General features: G+C 39.3%; 1 protein-coding gene across 1 annotated transcript in view; it reads right to left on the bottom strand.

The window, feature by feature from the left end:
• Positions 1-3,798: 3,798 nt before the first annotated feature.
• The window catches only part of AQP9 (aquaporin 9), a 64,205-nt gene continuing 47,852 nt past the window's right edge, over positions 3,799-20,151 (bottom strand). Inside the window, exons 3-6 of the mRNA XM_027840846.1 lie at positions 15,238-15,375; positions 12,340-12,458; positions 8,491-8,708; positions 3,799-4,382 (exon numbers count right to left, since the gene is read on the bottom strand). Of these exons, the coding sequence (XP_027696647.1) occupies positions 4,217-4,382; positions 8,491-8,708; positions 12,340-12,458; positions 15,238-15,375 (641 nt within the window). The 3' untranslated portion in view covers positions 3,799-4,216. The remainder of the gene's footprint in view (positions 4,383-8,490; positions 8,709-12,339; positions 12,459-15,237; positions 15,376-20,151) is intronic.

Here is a 20,151-nt window from a genome sequence, read left to right as displayed (position 1 = left end):
GAACTCCTAAATCTATATCTAGCCAACTCCAGTTTCTCCTCTGAACTCATCTGCATCTACAGTTCTCTGCTGGATATCTCCACTTGGAATTCCTGCAGCCTTTCAAACTCAACATGACTAATGTTGAATTCATCTTCTCCCCAAAAAATTGTCTCCCCGCACACCTTGCCTATTTCTAACCTACCTAACATCATCTAGGCCCCAACCTATGGAATCATCTCTGATTCTTCTCCTTTCTAACCCTTTTTACCCAACCCTTTGCCAATTCCCTCAGTTCCACCTCCATATTATCTCTCATGTCATTCCCCTTCTTTCCACTCAGATATCTGACAACCTAGTTCACTCACACAGTTAATGCTAGTTAAGGTCCTTATAACTCTCATTTGCATTATGGTCACAGTACCCTAACTGATCTTCCTAGTTTCTCCCATCTCCAGTGAATCTTTCACAGAAACACCAATAATCTAGTGCACAGGTCCGACCATGATGTTGCCTTTGTTCAACAACCTTCAATGACTTTCCATTGGATAATATGAAAATATCTTAGGCTAGAATTTAAAATTATTTACAGTCTTGTTCTAACCTAATACAGGTCTTGGCACATATTTGGTATTTAATAAATGCTTATTGACTGATTTAAATATTTATTTCATATTACTTCCCTTCATGTGTTCTATATTCTAGTCAAACTGGACTATTAGCTATTTGCCCTATCTTTTCCCCTGTCTTTTAGCCTTCATGCATCTATCTATCTAGGCCCTTGGTGCCTGAAAAAGAGTCTCTAAATCTCCAGCTTTTGAAATACTTTTGCCTTCAGACCCAGCTCAGCTTCCACCTCCTCCATTAATTCTTCTCTAATCTCTACCATTTAAAACAATGTCTTCTTCCTCAAATTTCCTTGGAGTACAAATGAGTAGAGTAGTATAAAGGGAAAGACTACTGGTTTGGAGTTAGTAAGAATGGTGAATCTGAATCCTATCTTTTACATTTACTAGTTGTGTGATCTTGGGCAAGTCACTTAATCTCTTTGAGACTCAGTTTCTTCATCTGTAAAATGGAGATACTATACATTTAGAAATTACCTCAAAGAGTAGTTGTGAGGCTAGAATGAGATGATATACGTAGAGCCACAGGGACAGTGCTCTGCCGAGCCATGAATCAGCCAGATAAGAGAATAAGAATCAATGAAATGTATCCACTGGAATCTTGTATGCCTTGGGTATGTCATTTCCCCAAATTGGTCCTTATGTGAAAAAGAAGCAGCTTTAGTTAGATAATATCTAAGATTCTTTCTCCCTTAACACCATGAGTACAGTTATACTCTAACAGGTTTTTTTTCAAATCAACTTTTACAAAGCTGCATTGTTTAAATAAAGTTAAAGAAAAGTTTAGGGAGCTGGGATTATTTTGCTGGAAGACTGAAAGGAGCCCCGAGAACAGGTCTTCACATATTTGAGGGGTTCTTCTGAGACACTGGTGACCAGCCCACCAGAGGAGAATACTGGGAAATGAGGACTACAAAGGGTTTAGAGGGGACTTTATCACCTGTCCTTGGTGAGAATGACATCTAAACTTAACTGGGAAGTAGTGAAATCACATCACTAGGGCTACAAACTGTTGCTGGAAGAGGTTGTTCAATCTCCTTTTCTGGGAGTCTTTTCAAAGAGGGCAGATTCTCATCTTCCTTGAATAGCTGAAGGAGACAGGAATAACAGGAGACAGGATTGTGGCCTGAGCAACCAATATAGCATTGTGGATACAGTGCTAGGGAAAACTTGGATTCAAATTCCACTTCAAACACTAACTATATGACTCCGAGCCTCAGTTCCTTATCTGTATAATGGGAGGGTTAGACTACATGGCCTCAGATCTGCATCTATGATCTTATGATTTCTCTCGGTGCCTCCCAAGCTCAGGATTGAGAGAACATTGGAAGAAAAATTATGATCACAGAATCACCTTAGAGATCATCTAGTCCAACACCTAGAGAATTCCTGCTGTACTATCTCCCACAAATCCAGCCTTTGTTGAAATCCCCTTTAGTGAAGAGGAACCCATTATTTGTGAAAATAACCTATTCCTCTTTTGAGCATCTGATTATTAAAGTTGGCCCTATGTAAAGCAAAATCTGTCTTCCTGAAGATGTCATCCATTATTCCTTATTCTGTTTGCTGAAGCCTGGCAAGGGAAGATCTCCTTAGGACATTTTTCTAATACTTGAATACTGCTCCCTCCCATGTCTTCGTTTCTCCAGTCTAAATGTCCCCAGGTCCTTCAACTAACCTCCATGTTTTATGGTTTTCAGTCCTCTCACCATTCTCTTTGGGATGTGTTCTAGTTGTCCATGCTCTTCCCAAAATGTAGTACCCAGAATTAAAAACTATCCTTTAGAGAGAATCTGGTTACCACAAAGCATAGTGGGACTCTCACTTCCCATAGTTTGGAGACTGTGCATCTCTTAATACAGTCTAGGTCTTGGTAGCTTTTTCACCTGCCATTTCATATGAATGATTGTGAAGTCAACTTCCCCCTTGGACACATGCAGTTACATAGTTGAGTTTTTTTTAATCAAAGTGCAGGAACTTATATTTATCACTGTTAAATTTAATCTCATTAGAATTAGTAGCCCAGTGGTCTGGCCCATCTAGAATATAAAGTGTAATAGATAAAGCACAGGAGTACTACAACATACCAAGTAGTACTTGACTGATGGTAGGCAAGTACTTTAGAACTAAAGGACTCAGAGAAAGTGAAATAGGTCCTGTCACATTTTTAGGAGATTGTATAAGAATTCCTGCCATCTAAAGAGGCGTCAGACTAGTGGGCATTGGGCTGCAAAACTCCTCTGTACGGCCTGAATGAGTTTAAAATGTAATTGGGAAATGTTCAACAAAATAAATAAAAATACAATAAAACATAGATGATGTTAATTTGTGTTTTTTAAAAGACATTATGTGGTCTGCAGGGATCCATATTCTATTTGAGTTTGATACCACCGCTCTAAAGGAGATTAACCCAATTTTCAAATATTCAAATTAACCCAATTTCAAATATTCAAAAAAATCCCTTTTGGGCCTCCAAAATTTATACAACCCCCACAGTAGTATCCAGTGGCATTATCTTCTTTCTCGGGTACTCTTTTCTATATTAGATGGTGTGCAAAACACAACTGCCTACCAAATCTTTATAAGACAAAATGCTGACCAGAAAAGAGGTCAGTCCATTGTATTTAGCCTTCTTGAAAAGCAGACCAGGAGTAAACAAGCACTTAATCCGAACCATGGTACAGCCATTGATTGCTCAATTGGCTTATAAAAATCTGGTGGCTCTGGATTGATAGTGTCTGAGAGCACCTTCAACAGATATAGAGCATCATGGGAAACCAACACATTGGGAATAGAAAAGAGAGGTGGAAGATAGTAATTTCTTGCAGCATATCAAAGTCTTGATTCCTATTCATTCTTCCTCTGATTTATTAAAGACATGGATACATGGGCCAGCGATTTTTTTTTTTGTGGCTGATTTAAAAGACCTGGAGCATATTTTATATTTTCTTTTGAAAGACATTTTCAGTTTGTTTGTTTTCTTGTGTTTTGTTTTTTGTTTTTTGTTTTTTTTTGCAAAACCATTTCTAGGATGCATGATTTCACCAGTGAATGTGTTATAGCAGCAGAGTTGACAACTAGTTAGAACCTTAAATTCTATAAGCTTCCAGTCAGAGATAAGTTAACTGAGTCAACTGTAAGTCTTTGAATATATACCTTGGTACTCAGAAAATAGTCTTTGGGACTCACATGATAAAAGGTCTGGTGCATGATGGCACTGAATGAAATATTTCTTTATAGATAATGCAGCTGGGATAAATCCAGGTGAGTGTGTCAGTAATCAAGCATCCTACACCAAAGGACCAACATCACAAGGATGAAACCACAAGGGTAAGGGGAAAAATTCTGCTCCATTAGAAGATTCCCTCTCAAGTGCTCTCCTAGTGGAACACCCAACCTGCAGAGCCAATGGTAGCCGCTCCATCCCAACTTCTTGCTTAGTCCTACTGCTTTTCAGTGGAGTTATGTATCCCATTGGGCCCAGCACAAGTAAATGGATTTTCCCCTAGCTTTCAGTCTTACAACTTTATCAAATTTGTACTTTTAGTGAATAGACACAGTTATAGACCCTTGGCTGTAATCCACTGCACAACCCAGGGTGGGGCACATCATTACATTATCACACTAAGTTCATTTTTCTCCTCCGCTTCTTCTGTCTTTTCCGCTGCGTCTGGGTCTGTGTGGTGGATTTCAATGCCGTAAATATAGATGAAGCCTCCCAAAGCGCCACCAACGAAAGGCCCCACGACTGGGATCCACCAGAAGTAACTGCCAGCTCTGAAATGCAAACAAGAAATTCACATCACAATTCATGTTTAGTTTGGATAACTCATTTTTCTCTGCCTTTCTACCCATCAAAAGCTGACTACCTATGGACCACTACTGTATATGCATTCAGTTTCTTTTGTCATTTTTCCAGAGTTAGGGGAAGAGAATAGGTGAGGGCAGTGAATATGCCCTAAAGAAATAGTGAGGTAGGGATTTCCCAGGCTGTCAGGACCAGCGCCCTGTTGAATTGATTTCCAATCAAACTAACCCACATGTGGGTGAGTAGCAAACAAACAATAGGACCTGTACTTAAGGCTGAGGAGCCTTAGATGCAGCCTGGGTAGTTCATTCAGGGGAAACTAACTAATCTTTACATATATATATATATGTACGTATGTATGTATGTATATATGTATATGTATATATATAATATGATAACTAATCCATATATATATGTGTGTGTGTGTGTGTATACACACACACACACACACACACACACACACACATTTTTAGTTTTCAACATTCACTTTCGTAAGATTTTGATTCCTGAGTATATTAACATCAAATTAGAAATATGTGAAGTGTAAGCTTTTTGAGGGCCTGGACTGCTATTAAAATTTTGTCTTTCTATTCAAGGGCCTAGCATGGTTCCTTAAATCTACTTCAGAAATGTCTGCTGGACTTACTTGAGTGTGCAAATCAAATTAATGATTGAAAAAAATTATAAAATATTTGGAATAAATATATAATAAAATAAAAATATTATTAAGCATTCATTAGGTACAAAGTACATAGTAAACCACTGTTCATTTTTGAGGTCACACACGCTTTCTGATAGAATTTGTTCCACGTATCTTTCACACCTAAGTGTTTAAAAATTAATTTGGGATGTTAGAGTATCCTTGATTCCACATTATGGCAGCTGAAATTGGCAGTGATTTCTCACCATATTCTCTAGAGAGGGGGTAGTTTATCTGGCCAAAGTTAGGAAGCTAGATGAAGTATTTATTAAGCACTTACTATGTGTGAGGTACTGTGTTAGGTATCAGGAATATAAATAAAAATATAATAATAATAACAATGATGATGATGTTGATACTTTCTGATGAGGGAAGGCAACACATAAAAGGGTACTGAAAAGGAAAATAAGATGGGCAAGAGCTTTGTATTATTGGAAGTCAAGACAAACTAGATTCTAGTACCTAATACTGTTACTAACTAACTAAATGATCTGGGGTAAGCAGGGTAGAATCTTTGTGTGTTCTACATGGGCAAAGTTAAAAAATTGCTCCCTAACCCACTACATTGGAAAACCATGCCCCCTGGATATTTCTGTCCAGTGGAAGCTTGAGCCCACAACACATGGAGACCTAATTAGCACCATATAAATCTATACTGCAGAGAGTGGAATTTTCTTTGTTAAAAATGTGTACTCTATTACAATGTAATCTAGATAATTAGTAGATAATAAACTCAAGTATGGTCTATTCTGTTTTTATCTCGATACACTCAGCATTAATCTTAGTGTCTGATACATAATGTGTTTAGTGCTTGTTGAATTGAATCATACATCAATCAACAACCATGTTGTTACTGTTGACATCAACAAAAATTAATAGTGCAGACATTAATGGCAAGTATTAGTTTGCAGATATTTTTTGCAAAAAAACCAAACTCCTTTGTGTTGTATTCTGCGTGATCTCCTATCTACCTTGTTTTCCCCAGTCTTGGTTCTGTGGGCAAACTCTCTAACCTCTCTGGGCCTTTATTGTCCATGTTTAAAATGAAAGGATTGGATTAGATCAAGATTCTGTCTGATTCTAATATGGTTAAGTCCTATATTTAAGGTTGTTTTTCTTTTTTTTTTCTGAAAGGGAACCTGATATTGGATCAAGCAGCCACCAGATGTCACTATTATTGCAAAGTAAAGTTAAAATTTTTTTTTCTCCAACTCTGTTGGGTTCTTTGAGGCAAGTGACAAAGTGCCATTGTTCTATCTGTCCCTAGTAGACCCAAAGCCTGTGGCTTACTCTGGGACTGAAGAAATAAGGTACAGCTGCACATGAAGAAATAATAAGAATATCACAAGGGTCATGGGGTAGGGAACCTCTGGCCCCAAGGCCCCAGGGTCATTGGGTACAGCCTTTTGACTGAGGCTAAGTTTTACTGAACAAATCCTTTTATTAAGGGGATTTGTTCTGTGAAGTTTGGATTCAGTCGAAGAGCGGCACTTGAGGACCCTGAGGGCCACATACGGCCTTGAGGCTGCAGGTTCCCCACCCTGGCAGCAGCTCCAAATTGAGGAAACAAGAACACATGGCTGAGTAGAAGCTGCCAGGCTGGCTAAGGATCTAAACTGGTCCCTGGCACGAGTTCATGACCCTGTGAAAATCTATGCCTTCTACTAAGCCTACTGCCAACGAATTAGTGCTGCAGAAGGGTGAGGTTATCCCATGACAGGAGGGGAAAGGCTCACTAGAAAACTCAACTCTACATTTATGGTTAAGTGCACCTGGCACCTGGAGAAATCTACCACTCTCAAGCTACCAGTCCACAATGGCCAACCTTTGTCTGACCACACTAAGCAGGGAGTATAGAACCAGGACAAGATAGACTCTGCCCTATGATCAGTGGTCACTCTGTCTCATGCACAGTTCCTATTAATTCTCTCGTCCCTTCTTGTCACACGGGTAGTCGCCCACAGTTTTCAATGTTTTGTTGAAGGCCTTATGATCTACTCTTGTTCTGTGTACAGACTTTTATCAATTGGTTGCAAAGCCTTGGTTCTTTGCCTCAGATCAAGGCCAACCCAGCCTCCCATCCTGCTTAGAAAGATAAAGCTAATAATTGTGTGTGTTGTGTATGTGTGTGTATCTGTGTGCGCATGTGTGTGTATGCCCACGTGAGAATTCAGGAACTCAAGTTCTATCCTCTCCGCAGAAAACAACAAGCCAGAACTTGCTTTGGTGTTTTTACCGTCTCTTAGGCTTAGGACGAGTTTGCTCCTGGAAGGATAGGGCGCTCTCTTGAAACTGGCTGTGACTGATTGAGGAGAGGGGTGGGGGGGATGGTTTGGAACTTTGGAAGTAGATGAGGCATACATTCCTATGGGAGGGAGGGAGCCTGTAGGATATTGGCCAATAGTTAGTCCAGTATTCCCTTGGGTCATCCTGAGAAAAGGAGAAAGAGCAACAATTGTGACTAACATTTCTGTAGCTCTTTAAAGATTGCAAGGAACTCCTACGTAGATTATCTCATTTCAGTTGTCACAGCAACTCATGTCAGATATGGTATTGTTATCCCCAATTTATGGATGAGAAACTAAGCCTTAGGGAGTTGAAGCAACTTGCCTGTGTCCACACAGCTGGTGGGAGGTGAGGTCCAGCACTTCACTGTGGGCGAAGGTTCCCAAATCTCTGAATCCTATCATTTAGGGGTGGGAATGGGTGGGGAACAAGCATTTATGGCACCTACTCTGTACCAGGCACTGTGCCAGACATCATCATCATCATCATCATCATCATATCATAATAGCTAGCATTTATATAGTGTCTACTATGTTCCAGGCACTGAACTAAATGCTTTAATTAGTAATAATAATAAAAAATTTGGTCATTTAACATAGAAATTTATCAAGCTTAGTACAAGTTATCTCTGTGTGGGACAAATCATTCTCTACATATATCCCAGCAACAGATTTTTCCTCAACATAAAAATCAAAGTCTTTTGAGAAGCAGTGTAGCATAGTAGTTAAAGAACTGGCCTCAGAGTCAGGAAGGCCTGGGTTCAAATCCTGCCACTGATATACTGGTTGTATGATCCTGGGCAAATCACTTAACCTCTCAGTGCACCAGGCAACTAAGACTGCAAGTAGCAGAGCAGTTCCTTAGCTACATTGTCAGGAGGTTTCTTCATTGGAAGTTTCCCCGTACCAGTACTAAAACAAAACAAAACAAACAAACAAAAAAACAAACAAACCCGTACTCTTTCATCAGTGAGAAGATACATGTGTATAATTCCTCCTAAATGCTATCCCCTTAATGTTCCCTTATCACCAATCAAGAGCCCTCCATGGGGCATAAAGAGTTCTTTAACAATTCCATCTAAGGTCACTTACGTGAAGACTTCAAGCCCCCACCCTGCCAGAGCTGTGAATATTCTGGGACCCAGGTCTCTAGCTGGATTCATGGCACAACCGCTATTCATTCCCAATGAGGAAGTAAGGACAAAGATCAGTAGGCTAAGAACAACGGGTTCTAGGCCCTTAGGGACCCTCCAGTTTTTCTCATCAAAAACGGCAAAGACAACCAAGAGAAGGAATGCGGAAGACATCACCTGGAAAGGGAGAAGAATGCATCAGTGAGTTAGATCTGTGGCCTCCCCAGTGGTCTTAGGGCTAAGAAATTGGGGCTTACTAAGAGAAGAAATCTAATGCTGTAGTTTTGGAGAACAGATGTTTCATTTGGCCAAGACTGGGGATTTTAATTTTAGAACACTCCTGGGCAGAGATTCTTCATGCATCTCCAATGACTGCTCTCCCGAGCCCCCGAACTACTGCCTCTTGCAATCATTTCAATTATCATTGACCCTTGAGACTGGACCTTGAAGATTCCAATTTCTGAATGAGAGGAAAGTACTTTGTGTGAACTTTTCTGGACACTGGGGCTCTGGATGAATTTCACTAGAGTGACTAAAAACAGCTAACCAGGACTATACTTAATTTGATCAGAAGGTCAGGAAAATACCCTGGATGCCAGGCCCTCTGGGTGGCCTTCTTTGGGGTTGTGAATCAATGAAATCTTGAATGATTTCAGAAGAGAAAAATTGAGGGTGTCCGTCAAAGAGGCAACTCTTTGAATGAATTAGTCAGTCAACAAATTCTTATTAAGTTTACCTTCTATCTGTCAGGCACTGGTGATCAATGCTATCTGATCCTGACTCTAGGCACTAGGGATATAAAGACAAAAATTAAATGATCCCTGACCTCAGAGAGTTTATATTCTGTTAAGGGAAATGTGCACACGTAAGACCAGGACTGCAACTTCTCTTGATTTTTTTGGCAAAGTGCAAACCCTCTCTGGGTTAGCCTTAATGTTGCCTTCAGCACTTCTTGTTACTGGGAAAGACCAAAGAATGGACATCTCTGAGGGAGATTATAATACAAGAAAGGACCATGTTCTGGTCCTGGATGTCAGTCATATCCCTGGAGGGTAGTGTTTTCTGTTGAGGACGGGAGATAATCCTGAACCACAGGGAAGGATTAAAAAACTGATGGATTTCCCCCATTTTCATGGTGTTACAGTGGCTCTGGTGGGTAGTTCTTGGCTCAAATCCTGAGAAAGAAAAATCATATCCTTGCCAGGGCAAGTCCAACTGGTGAAAGTAAATAAATAGGCCTTATCATCTTTTGCCTTAGATGGAAACAGATCCAGTAGGTCTCCTATTTCTTCTAAAGGGAAAATCCTCGTAAGAAATCCCCCACACCCTTCATGTGAAGAAATGGGGGGGGGGTGGAATTCACTGGCAAACAGAACCATTCACCAAGGATCATTGTATCTTTCACCCACCCCAGTACCTATATATGTTCCTATTGAAACCCCTAAAGCCTTTAATGCCTGCAACCTTTCCTTATAATCCGAGAAGTAAAACATTTCTTGTACAGAAAGCTGTTAGTTTATACAGGTCTGTAGGCACATGTACCTCTGGCTGAAAATGACTAAGTTTTCTACTGGCTGGCCCCACCCTAACAATAATTTTATCTCCCATTACGCACCCTCAGCTTCTCCGTCTTCTCATGACGTCCCTCCTTCCTGTTAATGGGTCTTTACTTTTTAATACATGAAATCATTGCTCTCCTAATCACCTTGAAGCATCCTTTCCCTACCTCAGATAACAGCTTAAGATCCACCTCTTTGGCTTTCCCCAGAGAGCCTCCGCCATCCTGCCCCACTCTATCCTCCAATATACTTTGATAACGTATTATACTTATATGCAAATATTTTTGCTGAACACATGCCACTTAGTTTTGTTCTCTTTCAGTAGTCTGTGAAATCCTTAAGAACAGGTATCATGTGAATTCTTTATGATGTAACTTCTAATTGTCCACTATGGCGTGCTCTGCCAAAGGGATAGTTATGGAATTCATGTCTTAGCTTAGCAAACATGGACAGGCTGAGTTTCTTGTTTCTAATGGGTCTTGTGGGGAAAACATCTAGCAACTTTATTGGAAAAATGCTGTCTTATCCCTGCATAAATGGGGCTATCAATTCAATTACACCTTGAAACAGATACAAAATACAATAGGAGGAATTTAAGGGAAATTTTCTTGACTAGGAGGATCATGGGAGACCAGAATAGAAGTTATAGAATCTCTTTCTCTGGAGATCTTTAAAGTAGGGCAATCGTTGAACTTTCTTGAATGGTTCCTGGACAAGCCTAGAGCCTAGAGGAAGGATTTTTTTTAAAACTTCTTTTGTTTCCATCTAATTGCTTGGGGCTCCTTCCTGTGGCTGTGGCCTCAGGAATGTAGACATTCCTTTATATTTCTTCATGACAAGTGCAGCCCCAATTTTTCTTAAGTTTCACAAGCTACTTTAAGTTTGGTGATTTTTTAAAAAAACATAATTCTATTCTTTAATTAACGAAGAAAATCTATTTTTTCTCCCTTTTACTTCCCTCCTTAACATTGGGGGGGGGAGAAAAATGAAACATTTGTAACAAATATGCATAGTCAAGCAAAACAAATTTATGCATTGGCCATGTCCAAAAAAATTTTTCCTTGTTCTTCACCCTGAGTTCTTCAAATGTGATGATTTCTATAAATTGCATATAGGCAGACCACTAACAGCATATAGAATGATAGAGTCTAGCTTTGGAGAAGTCTTAGAATCTAAGACAGTCTAATCCTTTTATTAAGGGTATTTGTTCTGTGAAATTTGGATTTAGTAAAAGGGCCACACTTGAGGACCTAGAGGGCCATATGTGGCCTCGAGGCTGCAGGTTCCACACTCTTATCTTTGATGTTAGTTGGTTTCAAGTACCACTGTCAATCTACCTAAGTCATATTCCTGGCTATAGTTTTCTCCTCAGCTACAGAAAAATCAGTAATTTCTTCCTAGTTCGATCAGTTTCTACTTATATCCCAGACCTTTTCTTCCCTGGCAACTGGAGGTCTCTTTGAAGCCCAGCTTTGACTATTTAACTAATTCCATTACCCTTTTTATCTTTATCAGTTACTTATTATTTGTAATAATTATCATTAATAGGTAACATTTATATATCTCTTTAAGGTTTGCAAGGCGGTTTACATGTTATCTCATTTGAACCTTTTCTCTAAACATCTATTGTGAACTCACTCTGTAGCTATCCCAGAGACAAGATAGGGGATAATTCCTCTCTTCAAGATGAAAAAAAATTCAGAAAATGCTCCTTGGGCCCTAGTAAAAATGTAATATTATCCCTTGAGATGTCAGTGTAGATCTTTAAACTGCTAGAAAATGACCAGTAGTATAGTAGAATAGTGATGCTTTTTTGTTCAATTGCCTACATGGTTAAGATGCTGACAACCAATTTAAAGTGATAATATAATGGACATATTTTATTATTTTATTTTTAATCTTTATTTTTAGTTCCAAATTCTCTCCCTCCTTCTACCTTATCTCACCTTTAGTGAAGAAAGGAAATGCGATAAATTTTGGAGCATAGTTTGAATGTTTGAATGTCTGGATACCTTGGAAATTGTGTATGTATGTGTGTGTGTTGAAGTCCATGAGCATTCTTAGAGGTTTAGTAGTAAATAACTAATTTTTTAAAAATTAATATGTACATTTAGCAGGATAGGTTGGGCCATGTTCATCCACCCTCATTTGGAAGACTCAGCTTTTATTTTCTGATTGACTAATCCTGTTTCATGACCATTCTGCTACCATATCCACCCCCATCTAGTTCACCTTGCATACGAACTTACTTGGTCTGCAAATTCATTTGCTACAGTCAGGTATTTAGCTGGATATGTTGCAAAAATATGGGCTGTTGCATTTTCTCCTGTGACGATCAGTTTTCCCTCAGCAAAGGACCTAAGTGCATCTATAAAAAAAACAAAGCCCTTGTTTATTAGTATTCTTTTGGGAAGCATAAAGGGGGAGAAAAACAGGACATAGAGAAAACAACACATTGCTTAAACATTTAGGTAAGACTTATTGCTACCTTAACTTTCTCCCAATTTTGGATGATGATGGTCATCAAAAATGCCAAATCTCAACTCTTCAGGATCATCTCCAAGATTTTGGTTAGCATCAGGGAGGGGAACAGACAGCCCTCATTTACTTCAGCTGGACCACTGTAGGCCTGAGTCACTTACTGGTCTAGAGAGATCTTGGAATCTACGCACTTTTCCTCTGAAATTTCAGAATTGTCCTGTGAGCAAGATAGACCCCATGGAACTGTGTGTGCCCCAAACAAAAACTCCATGGAGATTTCAATGGTGCCTACAGCTGCCTTAGGATTTAGAATATAGTTGGGTGCATCTGGAGTTTCAGAATGGATATAGGATGAGAAATGCCTGACATAAAAGAGTTTAGAATCTAAAAGTTTTAGGGAGGTAAATAACTAACTTTTAGTCTAACCAGAAGGCTTCATCATATAGAAGAAAGAGCACTGGAACCAAAGTCAGAGAAACCTGAGTTTACATCCCAGTTCAGCTTTTTACCACCCATATGATCTTGGGCAAGCCACCTTTCCCAGCCTCAGTTTCTTCTTTTGTAGAGAGGAAGAATGGTACAGTAGAAAGTGAATTGGTTCTGGAGTTGGAGGACCTGGAAGTGAATCTTGCTCCTGTCCCTTTACTAGCTGTTTAACTTCTTTGGACTCACGTTTCCTGCAAAATGGGGGATTGGTTCTAACCCTGCAGGTATGATCCTAAAATGAAGGGACTGGGCCAGCTAATTGTTAGAAACCCTTCAAACTCTAAATCCTATCATTCTCCATTAGAGGAGTGCTGCCACTGGCTCGGAAAAACTGATTGTTAAATTTTCAGGGTGAACATTTACACTTGGGAAACTGGCAAAGCTACAAAACAGGGCTTGATTTATTGTTTTATTGATTATTGATACCAAGGATCAGCAAACAATGGCCTGAAGGCCCAATCTGGCTGGCTGATTGTTTTTGTACCGCCTACCGCTTAGAATGTCTTCTTTTTGGCCCTTGGGTTGTAGTTTACAGAGACACCTCCCTCCACCCCCCCACCGGACTCTAGACTTGAGAAAGTGATGGAGGACATGTTAATAACAGATTAAATTTAAACGTAAGTCTTGTGTTTTTGGAGAGCTGTTTGTTAAAAATTTACCAGTACATCCTTGTACCTCTCAAATGTAAGCAATCTGGAGAGATAAACCAATATCATGCAACTGGCTAGTGGCATGCTAGCTAGAAGTCAGGTCTCCTCTGATTTCAAATCCAGTGTTGTTGTTATTGTTCTTGTTGTTTTCCCATTCCATCACGTTATCTCATCACAGAGTGAGAAAGGGGATCTGGGTAGTCGTGACTGGGATTGGCTAGCGGCAGAGCCTAGCCCACATTTCAGATCTGGCTTATTTTTCAATTCTCCTATTGAAGATGACTTTACCTCTGAGTGGTGAGACCCTGAATTTTCAGTTCCAGAATTTTCCCCTTCCCAAATACCATTTGCAGCAGGAAATGTATGCTGAGTTTGAATTTAGAAGACCTGAGTTCAAATCCCAGCTCTGCCATTAAGTAGGTGTGTGACCACAGTCGAATAATTTTGCCAGAATTTTCTAGCCCTAAATCTATGATCTAGGAAGCCTTTCCCAAACACCTCCCTCACCCTCTTAATTCTAGTGCCTTCCCTCTGTTGACTATCTCCAATTTATCCTGTATATAGCTTGTTTGTACAAAGTTGTTTGCATGTTATCTTCTCCATTAGATTGTAAACTTCTTGAAAGGAGAGATTGTTCTTACTTTTCTTTGTATCTCCAGGGCTTAGCACAGTGTAATATTAATAAATATTAATTGACTGACTGATCCCATGAACTATTTCCTAGTGGCTGCCATCTCCTTAAATACTTTGGAGAAGCTGAAATATAATGATTCTCACTTTGGACCAGATTAGAAGAATGTTTTAGGATTCAATTTCATTGACTCAAAATATTAGTGCTTGAAGGTACTTTAGCGGTTATCATCTATAAGCCTCATTTAGAGACGAGGAAACTGAAACTTAGAGATATTCCATAGTTTTCTTAACACAGTGAGTTAATGACTGTCCCAATTACAATCCCAAGTTTTGTTGACCTTCAATCCTGTGTTCTCATCAGTAGTTTTACTCAGCAATACTAACAGTCTTGTAGAAAGAACTGAGGACCTGTACCAGAGAAGGGGACAGCTTTCCATTCCACCTTTGTTTTGCTGACCTTCTCTTTTCCAAGTTTTCTTCCCCAAAGCCATTCAAATTAACTGGTTCCACTGACCCACCTCCCCTCCCCCAACCAAATGGGAAAACACAATGGAAATAGAAACTCCTGAAAAATATCATTGCTTTATTGACATTCTTCCCCTCACATGTTAGATCTCTTAGAGCACTGTACACATGTAAATTATCATTATTATTATTCTCTGTCTTTAACATAACATTAAGTTCCTTTGGAGACTTAATAAATTTGACCTAATAATGATAGTGTTCCCTTTTTCTTGGACACTCCTGTCTTCCGAGGACTATTCCCTTTCCCAGATCTTATTATTACATCTGGTGAATTCTCCCACTATCTCCTTATCCTCACTACAATCTTCAAAATAATTTTTACTCAAATTTAGTCCCTTTCCCTTATCCTCCCAACCCAAGTGGCCAACTCACCATGGTAAACTCCAAAGAGGGCTGCAGCCCCTAGAAAAGCCCCCAGGAACTGGGCGCCTACATAGAAAGGGAATTTGAACCATTTCATCCGTCCATAGAGACACATAGCAAAGGATACTGCTGGGTTAACGTGACCACCTGCATGGAATATCAAATGTTGGAGCGTGAGTCATGAGAGGGAGGGTCAGAATAGAGATAGAAAAAAAATTATCTAAAATCTAACTAGCTAAGTAGTAGAAATAAAAATTGTGTCAAACTTCAAACTCTCCTACTCTGTTTCTCAAAATGAATAATCTGTTAGATCTACTGGCAGTCTATAGAATAAAAACCCCAAAGTGAGTAAATGTCACTTTTAGATCATCAGAAATTATCATGATGGAGGGGGAAAAAAGACCAGTGTATGTATTTGATTAAAACCAAAGTCCAGCAACTTCCCCACTTCCATTATGAAGATAATAAAAGCAACTTTGAGATTGTAAAGAGAGGACACTTCCAAGTGAATTGTTCCTGAAAAACGCACCTTTATATAGTTCAGGAAACTGAAATTCAGCTTGTTTCCTGTAGCATATGAAAAAGTTGTTCTCCACTCTGCCTAAACATGTTTCCCTTATATTAAAAATAATTATTAGGACTTTCTTGTAACCTTGGGCTAGACAGAGATTTCTCCATGTCTTCTGTGTTCCTGTCTGGTCAAGACCTCAGGCATGGTTTTTGCTCTGTGGAGTCTATCATTTACTTTCCCGGATGTCTTTGCATCTGTACAGTCAGTAACCAGCTCCATCCCTTTTTTATTCTTATCACAAGAATTCTCATTTTTACTGTACAGAAAAATAGCAAGAATCATCTTTGAGCTTATGGCATTCATGTCCCTAATGAACACATATTTTCCCCTGGGGAACATAATCCATATTTAGAAGAGATTTCAGTTTAGGGAATTTGTTAAGTATTCATTCAGAATGTAGGAAGAAAAAAAAATTAAGAACCTAGGAGGACAAGAAAGTGGGGAACTGTATGCCAAAAAGAGTCACTGGCAAGTGTTTGATTAGGTTTAAACATGATCCATTATGCCTCTGGACATAGTTGAAAGTGGGAGAAGCTAACAAAATATGGGATAACTTCATATATATGGGAGATCTCACAACCAGAACTAAAGGGTATCCTGTAAAATTTAAATGAGGAACAAATAAAAGGAAGTACAACTTTAAATAGAGAGTAGCAAATGCATTCTTTCAAGAGTCAGAAACATTAAATAAGTTGAAGAATAGTTTAGATAAATTCATTAGTGACTAATTCATAATGGGGCATTCACAGAAGCTAAGGTTATTTTGAGTCATATCCTTCGTCTCTTGAAGATGACATCTATGGTCCCTTCTGATACTTAGATACTAAAATCTAGAGAATGAAAGAACTTCTGAGATCATCTAACCCAACCTCTTCATTTTACAGATGAAGAAGATGAAATTTGGAGAGGATAATGACATACCCACAGTCATACAGGTAGTGAGTATAAAGCCATGATTCAAACCTGGTTCCTTGGACTCCAAATCCAGTTCTTTTTGCATTACCAGACTGAAACCGTGCAGTACAGTGGGAAAGTCTATTGGATTTGAAGTCAGAGGACCTGGGTTCAAGTCCCAGTTCTTCTACTTACTATCTCTGTAATCCTGGGTAAGTTATGTAACCTTTCTATATCTTAGCTCCCATCTGTAAAATGAAAGGAAGTGTACTCAAAATTCCCTTCCAATTCAAAATCTACGATTTTATGACTTTATGTTTCTGTCCATTGGTATCACTTTCAGAAATTGATTTTTGAGTTATTTAGACTATGGGTCTGACCTAGTGTCACTTTTATTTTGTTATGTTATTAATCTCAGAACTAGTACTCAGAAATGCTTTGAATTGGTAAGTTGACTGCACAGTAGTTAAGTGTGAAAGGGATGTCTCTAGTTACTTTGGGGAAGGGATACCATCCTAAAGGATTGTAAAGGGACAAGAAAATATTACACACATCCTACTCTTCTACAAAACACTGATCAAAAGCAACCTGTTTTTCCTTGCCAAGGATTTGGAAATGGACTTTGTGTCCTATTTATATATTTACTGGAATTACATCATCACCTTGTGTACTCAAGCACTTAGAGGACCTCAGAAACAGAAAAACAGGTAATGGAAACATCCTTGTCTTCCTTTTGCTAGGATTATTACCTCCCCACCCCAAGTTCATGTTATATCTCATGGTTTATTTCTCCCATTTTTGGATATGTTTAGCAATCAAGAATAGAGGAAGGATTAGAGTGGAGTCAGAAAAAAATGTTGCTCATCTCCATTTGAGTTGCTGCCATCTCTCCTTTCCCAGAAGGTCTGGGAGAAGAGCCAAGAGAACCACAGGGTCAAAGGACTTGGGCATCATGGCAGTGACCATCATTTCTTCCTAAGCCAAGACCAGAGGAAGAGGGAAGTTGCCACCAAGAACAATGACTTCTTTTTTCCTGTATTAGATTAGGCACTGGGAGGGAGAACCACCTTGGAGAGTTGGCCATTTACATTTGGGCTACTAGAAGAAATCACAGGTGAATTCTTGAATAGTTCAAAATTCTAAGACTTTGTGTCCACTAAGAGCATTAATTAAATCTACATTATTCTCAAGCACAGGTTCTGAAACCTTGTAAATACAATTGAACTTCATTTATCATGAGGCAAGTGCCTTGGATGGAGAATAAGGGTGGCAGGAGGTAGAAAAGGAGATGGAAACTCCCAAGACAAGAAGGCCCTCAACTTTTCATTCTTATTGTTCTCTTTTGCCCTACTAAGCAAAAACGGTAGAGAACAGCAGCTAACATTTACACACTACTTTCAGGTTTGCAAAGCAATTTGCATATATTATCTTATTTGACCCTCACCAACAACCCTGTGAAGTGGGTGCTATCATTATCCTCATTTTACTCATGAGGAACCCGAGGCTGCTGGAAATTAAGGCACTTATTCATTCATGGCCACACAGCTAGTAGGTGTCTATAAGTCAGGATTCAATCACAGGTCATCCTGATTTCAAGTCCAACACCTAATCCATGGCACCACCCAGCCGCCCTGGTTGCCCCTCACTACTGCTCTTAATAAGGCCCAGGTGGCCAGAGGCCCAGAGTGGGCAAAGGGCATTAAGAATTCTCTTCAGTTCAAAAATCTCTCTCCAAAACATCCACTAATTGGAATTCATATGGGTAAAAAAAAAAATGTATCTTTTAAAATGCAAACATCTTTGCCAGGGTTAATCCTTTTGGTCACTTTAATGCCAAATTTCTTTAATCATATTGTCTAAAAATACATTCGAATTATAGAAAATAATTTTGCTGAAGATGGGATGGAGGTGGGGAATGGGCATGAGAAAGGTCTCTTGGGGAGGAGGAGGAAGAAACAGGTAATTTGGGAGCAGGAGCTACTTCCAAGAAGGGTAGGGAGTTTTAAAAAATCAAAAAGCAGAATGAGAGTACCAAAAGTCTGGTAGGGAAAGGAAAAACCAGGCCATGAAAGGTGGAGAAAGGAAGATAAGAAGGCACCAATTCTCCCTGTTTTGCAGTTTTGCCTAGAATATTGATGGCTACTGAAAATTATCCATAAAATCATTACCATCTTGCTGTACCTGATGCCTGTGAATTGTGTTTGAAACAAGGTAATGTGTGAGTTAAAATACTGGTCATATTCTATAGAACATACTCCCTGAATTAATCAGTGTAACTCAAACCCAGAAAACTTACCGTGGACTCCTAGAATCACAGGATTAAAGAGCTCCAAGGACCTGAGATATTTAGTTCCAGGCCCAGTGAATTTCTTTACTAGCTTGCCCAGACTGAAGAGACCCTCAGGGAGTTATAATCAATCCCTCTTTAGCATCCATACAGGAAAAATCATTACTAGACAAGACTGCACTAATGGCGATCCTCTATGGCAAGTGAATCTTGCCTTACACAAAGGAGAGTTTATTCAACACCAGCCACTCGCCACAGAAAACAACACAGCTCAGAAACAGAGCCAAAGTTAGATGACCTTTCCTGCATTGCTTTCTTTCCAAGGTAGGCCATACTTTTTCTGAGTCCCAACAGAGAGGAAATAGGGCCTTCTTCCTTGGAGAAGTGAAGAGTGAGAAGAACAGTTTAGAATACCAGGGAGCCTCTAATAGTGATACAGCTCCATGTTTGCGGGGCTTTGGGAGTATGGCCTGATTGGCTATGTATGCCAGTTTAGTTCAGGTTGGCAATCAGGTACCCTGGAAGCATGTCAAGAATCTAGTCAGTCAACAAGCCTTTATTAAGCGCTTACTATGTGCCAGGCACTAAGTATAGCCCTAGGTGTCCTGGAGGGCCTCTGAATGACTACATCAAGTTCAAATTCACTCTGATGGGCTTTGAATTCAATTGAATTCAATATAACTCAACAATTATTTATTAAACAGCTCTTATGTGCAGTGTACTATGCTTGATGGTGAGGAAATAAAGATGAAGCAACATATAATCCCAGTTCTCAAGGAGGATGCTATCTAATAGGGAGATATAATCATCTGAAATACAATAATTGACTGTAATTCAACCTGTAACATGAAAGTTGTATAGAAATTCAAAGAGAATATGTGAGAGTTTTGAAGAGGAAGAAATCACTTATAATTATTTAAGAAGGCTTCATGGAAGTGATAGCACCTGAGCTGAACCTTGGAAGAAAGGAAAGGTTTTGGTGGAAACGTTGAGGCATGGCAGACAATGTGGTCAAAGATAGGGAGACTGGAATGGACAGGATATCCAGTATAGCACAGTAGGGAGCAGTATCTGTTAACCTTGGGAAAGGGCCTTGAATGACAGACAAACAAAGGTATTTGCATTTTATTCATTAAGCAGGAGGAGCTACTGAGGGTTTTTGAGAGTGAGA

This window comes from Vombatus ursinus, unplaced genomic scaffold (assembly GCF_900497805.2).
Source record: "Vombatus ursinus unplaced genomic scaffold, bare-nosed wombat genome assembly UNPS02014848.1, whole genome shotgun sequence".
In the NCBI taxonomy this organism is placed as follows: domain Eukaryota; kingdom Metazoa; phylum Chordata; class Mammalia; order Diprotodontia; family Vombatidae; genus Vombatus; species Vombatus ursinus.
This window is presented reverse-complemented; position numbering and strand designations above follow the sequence as displayed.